Below are 8,626 nucleotides of genomic sequence, written 5' to 3'. Positions count from 1 at the left end.
AGGATGGACATGTCGTCTGAGGAATGGGAGGGGGAGTTGAAATGGTTCGCGACTGGGAGGTGCAGTTGTTTATTGCGAACCGAGCATAGGTGTTCTGCAAAGCGGTCCCCAAGCCTCCGCTTGGTTTCCCTGATGTAGAGGAGGCCACAACGGGTACAGCGGATGCAGTATACCACATTAGCAGATGTGCAGGTGAACATCTGCTTGATGTGGAAAGTCTTCTTGGGGCCTGGGATGGGGGCGAGGGAGGAGGTATGGGGGCGAGGGAGGAGGTATGGGGGCAGGTGTAGCACTTCCTGCGGTTGCAGGGAAAAGTGCCGGGTGTGGTGGGGCTGGAGGGGAGTGTGGAACGGACAAGGGAGTCACGGAGAGAGTGGTCCCTCCGGAAAGCAGATAAGGGTGGGGAGGGAAAGATGTCTTTGGTGGTGGGGTCAGATTGCAGATGGCGGAAGTGTCGGAGGATGATGCGTTGGATCCGGAGGTTGATGGGGTGGTACGTGAGGACGAGGGGGATTCTTTTTTGGTTCTTATTGCGTGGAAGGGGTGTGAGGGATGAGTTGCGGGAAATGTGGGAGACACGGTTGAGGGCGTTCTCGACCACTGAGGGGGGAAGTTACGGTCCTTGAAAAAGGAGGACAACTGAGATGTATGGGAGTAGAACGCCTCATCCTGGGGGCGGAGGCGGAGGAATTGGGAATAGGGGATGGCATTTTTGCAGGAAGGTGGGTGGAGGACGAGTATTCTAGGTAGCTGTGGGAGTCGGTGGGCTTGAAATGAATATCGGTTTCTAGGTGGTTGCCCGAGATGGAGACAGAGAGGTCCAGGAAGGAGAGAGAGGTATTTGAGATGGTCCAGGTAAACTTAAGGTTGGGGTGGAAGGTGTTGGTGAAGTGGATGAACTGTTCGAGCTCCTCGTGGGAGCACGAGGCGGCGCCGATACAGTCATCAGTGTAACGGAGGAAGAGGTGGGGTTTAGGGCCAGTGTACGTACGGAAGAGGGATTGTTCCACGTAACCTACAAGGCGTAGCTTGGGCCCATGTGGGTACCCATGGCCACCCCCTTTGTCTGTAGGAAGTGGGAGGAATTGAAAGAGAAGTTGTTGAGGGTGAGGACGAGTTCGGCTTAGTGGATTTCACAAGCTTCAAAATCTCCCCTCCCCCTACCGCATCCCAAAACCAGTCCAGCTCGTCCCCGCCTCCCTAACCTGTTCTTACTCCCACCTCAAGCCGCACCCCCATCTCCTACCTACTAACCTCATCCCGCCCCCCTTGACCTGTCCGTCCTCCCTGGAGTGACCTATCCCCTCCCTAACTCCCCACCTACACTCACCTTTACTGGCTCCATCCCCGCCTCTTTGACCTGTTTGTTTCCTCTCCACCTATCCTCTCCTCTATCCATTTACTATCCGCCTCCCACTCTCTCCCTATTTATTTCAGAACCCCCTACCCCTCCCCCATTTCTGATGAAGGGTCTAGGCCCGAAACTTCAGCCTTGCTGCTCCTATGATGCTGCTTGGCCTGCTGTGTTCATCCAGCACTACACCTTGTTATCGCTGGAGAAACTCAGTAAGCTCTGGCAGTTCTTTTGAAGCAGAGTTCTGAAGAAGCGTCATTGGACTTATTGTCAAATGACAATGGTCTGTCATTGAAATGTTAATTCCACTTCTCTCTTCACAGATGCTGCCAGACTTGCTGAGGTTCTCCAACATTTTCTGTTTTTGTTTTTATTTTATATAAACAATGACTTTTGTTTGCCATTGTCAGTTCGTTGCTACGTTTATCGGCCATCCTTTGGAATGCTGATGTGCCACTGCTGGTGTGTCGAACATATGGGCTGGTTGGTTACATGAGACTGGCTGTAAAGGAGCATCCAGGTAGACTTCATGAAATTCTGCTTCTCAACTGGTACTGTTGATTCTCCTGCGATGCTGCTCAAAGTGAAGTGGATAATAAACAGCCCTAATATTATAGGAGCAGTGTAATGTCTTGTTACAAGGCATAACTGCCATGTAGTGAGGCTACTGAGCATAGAAAATTCAGGGAAGGTTTGATAGATGTCAAAATTATGCAGAGTGGACTGGATGAGTTGCACCGTCAGACAGTAAAGGAAACAGCTGAGAGATTTTAGGTACACTTGCAGTGCAATCCTTAGATTGTGGAAAATTCTCAGAGGACTGAAAATTACCGATGTAAATCCTTATTCAAAAAGTAATGGAGACAAATGAATAGTATCTATAGGATCGTTAGCTTAATATCTGTCATTTGGGAAAATGTTAGAATCTATTATAATGGATGTAACGGCAGAGCGTTTAGAAATATATAACATGAACAAGCAGAGTCAGTATAGAGAGATTTATTGTGATTTAAAACAAGCAGCTTGAGAAGTAGGGTGGAAGCAAATTCAACAATAACTTAAAATGGACAAAAGAATTATAAGGTTATGGGGAAAGAGTGTCAGTGCAATAAGTTTGATACCTCTTTCAAAGAGGGACAAATGCATTTGCAAACGCACATATGTACATAGGTACATGTACCTATGGAAAGTTTACTTGACATACAGCATTCAGAATCCTTACTTTGTGCCTTTACATTTTGTTAAACTGTTTCTTTTCCCATGTGAGCCATGGATTATGATTGAACTTGATTGTTGAGATGATTTGGGACTCAGCATAACTTTAGCAATCAAACTACGATGTAAATTGTGAATGCAAGACCTCAGAGTACATGATGCACATATTTTCTTTTCAGTTGTGGAATCACACCCAGATAATGCACTTGAAGATTTGAGACTTGATTCGCCTTTCCCACACCTGAAGGATCACATTCAGGCTTATGACTTGGACAAAATGGACAAAAAGGTCAGCAGCAAATACCAGTAAAGGTCCTTTTAATAAGGGCATCAATTTCCCAGGATTTGGGATGTGCAAGACCAGGGGCTCCAAATCTTGGATTTGGGTTTAGCCTCTTAGGATTAGGATGAGAAAAGAAATTCTACTGCTCAGAAGTTGTCAATCTTTCAAATTCTCTATTCCAGAGAGATGCAGATCCTGTCATTGTGTAAATTCAAGACTGAGGTAAAGAGATTTTTGGTCATTACAGGAATCCAATGATATGAGAACCAAGTGAGGGAAGGGGAGTGGAGATTAGCCATGATCTTAAATGACTATTAGAGCAGGTTCCAATCTACTATGACCAATTCTGCTCCTACTCCTTATGTTCTTAAGAAAATCAGTGATAAAAATTGTTTAGTAGGATTAGAAACTGCTTTTGCAGTTTTTGCATTGAGAATGGAAATGTGTGGAGTAGGATGGAGGGGTGATTGAAGGTGAGGGGTACAGAGCTGGGGAGGAGTGACAGGCAAAGTAGAAAGAAAGGGGATTGTGGACTGGCTTTTACAATTAAAGGGTCCCAGATATGTCTGAGACATTGAAGGAGAGAATAAGTTACTAGATGTGCCCTAAAATGTCTAGCAAGAGATATTTACATGACAGCAGGGGAGTGCATTTGAGGCAGTCACTCGATTGACATTGCATTTGTATTGTGGAAGTGAATTTCAGTAATCCCTTTTTGACCGCACAGAGAGGTGCAGTCTGTCTGCAGGCATTGGATGGTTTTGACTCTGTGATGTTCTTGGCAATCACAGCATTTTTTTTAAAGACTCTATATCTCAACCAATCAGACAGTTGCTGCCAGGCAGAATTCCCTCAGCACAAAAGATTTTTGGTGCTGTTCAGACTCAAAATCTCCCTCATTTTGCTTACAAGAAGTGCCATGTATTGCACAACTCAACAATATGCAGCACTTGGTTTTTCAAGTTACAATCCTCCCTATTTCTCAGTCATAACAGTCCAACTCCTGTTTCAATTTATAGTTACAGAAAATGAAAATGATGCTATTTTACACTAGTACCAGGTGCCTAAAGCAGGAAAGTCTATTGCTGAGCGCTAAAACTTGCCTTTATGTACCTAAAAACTCATGCACAAAAATAATATTCTGTTTGACATTGTAATGTGTGCTTGTCCAGTTGTACTATGTGTTACTATAGTAACAGTTTATTCCCTTTAATATTGTAGGACCATAGTCACACTCCATGGATAATTGTGGTAGCCAAATACCTGGAAAAGTGGTGCAGTGAGGTAGGTTGTGGATTTTGTTAATATGACCTTGTTAAGTATCCTTATCCAGCTGAGAAACCACAGAGTCCCACACAATTGTAAATAGTTATGTATATATTAGAAAGTATTACTTTAATCTCCACAAATTTGTTTCAGTTGCCATCATTGTTCCGAGTCTCAACACAGAATTCACATTACACATTTTGTATCTGTGAAATGCAGTGATTGCAATTTCTGCCTCCTGGTGATTACTTTTTCCCCTTTTCCCTCCTCCTCCTTGCTGACCCAGTCTTCACTTCTTCAGGTTTTGCTGGGATGCTGCGCTGCTACTTAAGTAGTCATTATTCATATAGTCTGTTTTTGCATGAGCCATGAAAACGCAGACCCCACCCTGGTCCAGCAGGATTCATCAGATCACAGTCAGGAGTATTGACTCCCTGGCTGATATTTCCCTCTGTATTCCAGGAATGCTGATGCCAGTCTGAGTGACCACAATATCTACATCAGAGATCACTTGGATAAGGCTACAGGGTAGCCTCAGTGACCTTGAAACTGTTTCTGCACAAATAAGAACCACTTCCAAAGAGGAGAAAGCAAAATAAATTTGATGCAGTGTGAATTATAATTTGTGTTTGAGCCCAGCCAGTCCCTGGGTTGTGAACGGGCCCCTTGCTTGAGTCCATTTGCAAGTTGATTTGTATACAAGTAAGAATGCAAAGAAGGGCAGTATAAAATAGCTATTCATAAGTACGGGAAATATTTGTATGTTGGATCTTTAGAATTATGCCCTGTATGGGATCTGTTTATATGTATGAGTGCTTGAAAGTCTGATGTTTGTAGATTTGTTGACCACCTGCACTTCAATATTGCGTTTTGGAGTAACGTTATCAAGTGTCAACTGTAGTTCAGGAGGTAGGATCACAAGACATAGGAGCAGAATTAGGCCATTTGGCCCATCGAGTCTGCTCCGCCAATCAATCATGACTGATATGTTTCTCAATCCCATTCTCCTGCTTTCTCCCATAACGCTAGATGCCCTTATCAATCAAGAATGGTTCTCCCTGCCCACTGCAACGACCCCCCGCCGTGCTGACATACCCCTTTAAAGCTACTGGTGCTGTACTTTCGTGGTCTTTGTGTTTGGGATTTCCTCCATGAGCAGAAATTCACATTTCCTTTTTTTTTTCAAACTATGCAGCACAATAGTCAGTTACCAACAACATACAAAGAAAAGGAAGCATTTCGAGAGTTAATACGTCAAGGTATGAAATTTTAGTTTTGGTTTTCTGGATGGTTCTGTCAGATTTGATACACATAAACAGCTAATTTTCTTTAGGGCGTTCCTAACTTATTTGTCAAACTATTAGTTCCTGTAGCATAGTGGTCATGCAAGTGGATCAGCAATTCGAATCTCTGCAGCCTGACATTGTGAATTCCAAAAAATGTACTTACATTTTTGGCGCTAGATGACAAATGACCATATGAGATGCTGTTTCTCCCAGCCCTGCCTTATTATAACTTTCTGCTACATGTGACCCAATATCAACTGAAACTTTGAATGTAAGTTCTTAGCCTCTCAAATGACTGATTTTAATGGGCAGAACGGGATGAACATTGTAAACTAAATGGTTGCATTTTAACTGGGATGAATGTTGCAGGGTAGGGTGGATGGTGGAGATGGTAAAGGGAGTTAATGTTGAAAGTGATTTTAAAAAAAATGGAGGTGTACAGGCGAGGTTGCCGGTCTTGGAAGGTGGCAGGACAAATGGAGAAAGCAGTTTAAAAAGGGATTTTGAAACCGTGCCCAAAAGCCAGGGAGTTATGCTAAACCTTTATAAAACACAGCTGGAGTATTGTGACCAGTTCTGGGCACCGTACTTCAGGAAAACCATCAAAGCCTTTGAGAAGGGATAGAGGAAATTTACTAAGATGATACCAGTGATGGAGGGATTAGAGAAACTGCGTGTTCTCCTCATTTAATGGCCACTAATTACTTCATTTTCTTGCCTTGCAAATTAATTCAGGATTATTAAAGAAAGACAATGGAACACCAGAAGATGAAGAAAACTTTGATGAAGCGATCAAAAATGTCAATACTGCTCTGAATCCTACTAAGGTATAATTGCTGGTGCCATTATTCCAATATTTGTTGCTTTCTGATATTGAGCATGAGATTGACACACCAATGAACAAATGTCAGAAGACGGGTAAAGGTATCTTCTACTCATGTCATGGTGTAACATCTTTCCTTGCCATCCAGGCTGTAGCTTGAAAGTTGAAGATCTTCAGATACTCAGGATTGTATAGCTGACATAATAGAGGACATTCATTTTAGAAGCTGTTCCATCGCTTGCAGTGTCTCCACAGTCGGTGTCAACAGAATGTGTATGGCTGTATCCTTGCTTCTGTAATACAGCTGCACCAGTACTGAAGTGATTGAGCATTAACTAACCAGCCATGGGTGGAATTACTCTGGGTCAATAGACAACTCATCTAAGGGTCATTAGTCTGCTTTATCTAGCTTTTCATACAGCCGCTATTAGGATACAAGATACATCTGTGCCAGTAAGGAGGCACATATTGCCTGTTTTAGTGGATTTCAGCAAATTGTAACAGTTGTTTAAACTCAGTTGACTTTGGAGGGAGAACATGCCGTCAGATGTTCAGCTGCTGAGTTACACATGGCAAGGGCAGGTACTTGTTATATTTTCAGGTCGGTTCCCCATTTAGCCTTGGCCAACTTCCTTGAGATCTTGTTTCTGTCTGCCACCTTCTCCTTTACTTCGTATCAACTTAAAAGCTATGGGTGTAATTCTTTTTTTCAGTATTTCATGCCGTTTGGGCATGGCGGACTGGCCCAACATACATTATCCATCCCTAATTGCCCTTGAGAATGTGCTGGTAAGCTGCTGCCTTGAGCCATGTAGTCCTTGGGGTCTAAGAACCACAGTACTGTTATGAAGGTGTTCTAGGATTTTGAGTGATGGAATGGGAATATAGGTCCAAATCAGGATGGGTTTGGCTTGGAGGGGAACAGGTATTACTCAATGGCAAACTGCTTTCAAGTTGTGTGCCAGTCATCTCTCATTCTTGCATGTTAAATTCTCACTTTGCGTCTCTAGTCCTGAAATAAGAACATAAGAACTAGGAGCAGGAATAGGCCGTCTGGCCCCTCGGGCCTGCCCTGCCATTCAATAAGATCATGACTGATCTTTTTGAGACTCAGCTCCACTTACCCGCCCACTCACCATAACCCTTAATTCCTTTACTGTTCAAAAATTTATCTAGCCTTGCCTTAAACACATTCAGTGAGGTAGCTTCAACCGCTTCACTGGGCAGGGAATTCCACAGATTCACACCCCTTTGGGTGAAGAAGTTCCTCCTGACCTCAGTCCTACATCAGCTTCCCTTTATTTTGAGGCTATGCCCCCTAGTCCTAGTTTCACCTGCTAGTGGAATCAACCTCCCTGCCTCCACCTTATCTATTCCCTTCATAATCTTATATGTTTCTATAAGATCTCCCCTCATTCTTCTGAATTCCAATGAGTATAATCCCAGTCTACTCAGTCTCTCCTCATAATCCAACCCTCTCAACTCTGAAATCAACTGAGTGAATCTCCTCTGTACCCCCTCCAGTGCTAGTATATCCCTTCTCAAGTAAGGAGACCAAAACTGCACACAGTACTCCAGGTGTGGCCTCACCAGGACCCTATACAGCTGCAGCATAGCCTCCCTGTTTTTCAACTCCATCCCTCTAGCAATGACAGACAAAATTCCATTTGCCTTTTTAATTACCTGCTGCACCTGCAATCCTACTTTTAGCGAATCATGCACAAGGACACCCAAGTCCCTCTGCACAACGGCGTGCTGCAATTTTTTACCATTTAAAACATAGTCCATTTTGCTGTTACTTCTACCAAAATGGATGACCTCACACTTATCAACATTGTACTCCATCTGCCAGACCTTTGCCCACTCACTTAGAGTATCTATATCCCTCTGCAGACTTTGTGTCTTCTGCACACTTTGCTCTACCACTTATCTTAGTGTCATCTGCAAATTTTGACACACCCCATTAGTCCCCAACTCCAAATCATCTATGTAAATTGTAAACAATTGCAGTCCCAACACTGATCCCTGAGGCACACCACTAGCCACTGACCGCCAACCAGAAAAACACCCATTTACCCCTACTCTTTGCTATCTACTAGTCAACCAATCCTCTATCCATGCCAATACATGTAAAGAAAATGAAACGTAAAGAACTGATTTTTCTTGTCAGTGTCAGTCAGCAAATCATTAATCACAGATTAGAGAGAGGATTATCTGAAGTTTTAAGAAAGACTTGAGTTGCAGAAGATGAATCAGGTCTGCTTTAGGTCAATGTTGAAATTGCTAACTGCTCCAGGAGGATCATTTTTGATGTTTTGTGAATTCAAATGCACTCCCAGTGGTTTGCACTTCTTGAAATTTCCAAATCCTGTTTGAAATTTCCAAATCCTGTTTGAAAT

The 8,626-nt window shown here is 43.3% G+C and overlaps 1 protein-coding gene across 1 annotated transcript in view; it reads left to right on the top strand.

The window, feature by feature from the left end:
- LOC125485036 (NEDD8-activating enzyme E1 regulatory subunit-like) overlaps positions 1 to 8,626 on the top strand; it is a 16,258-nt gene that overhangs the window by 5,809 nt on the left and 1,823 nt on the right. Inside the window, exons 7-11 of the mRNA XM_048605948.1 lie at positions 1,765 to 1,874; positions 2,749 to 2,858; positions 4,074 to 4,136; positions 5,314 to 5,377; positions 6,140 to 6,231. Coding sequence (XP_048461905.1) covers positions 1,765 to 1,874; positions 2,749 to 2,858; positions 4,074 to 4,136; positions 5,314 to 5,377; positions 6,140 to 6,231 — 439 coding nt within the window. The remainder of the gene's footprint in view (positions 1 to 1,764; positions 1,875 to 2,748; positions 2,859 to 4,073; positions 4,137 to 5,313; positions 5,378 to 6,139; positions 6,232 to 8,626) is intronic.

The sequence above is a fragment of the Rhincodon typus genome, chromosome 15 (assembly GCF_021869965.1).
Source record: "Rhincodon typus isolate 14 chromosome 15, sRhiTyp1.1, whole genome shotgun sequence".
In the NCBI taxonomy this organism is placed as follows: domain Eukaryota; kingdom Metazoa; phylum Chordata; class Chondrichthyes; order Orectolobiformes; family Rhincodontidae; genus Rhincodon; species Rhincodon typus.
The sequence above is the reverse complement of the archived record's forward strand: the minus strand, read 5'-3'. Positions and strand labels throughout refer to the sequence as shown.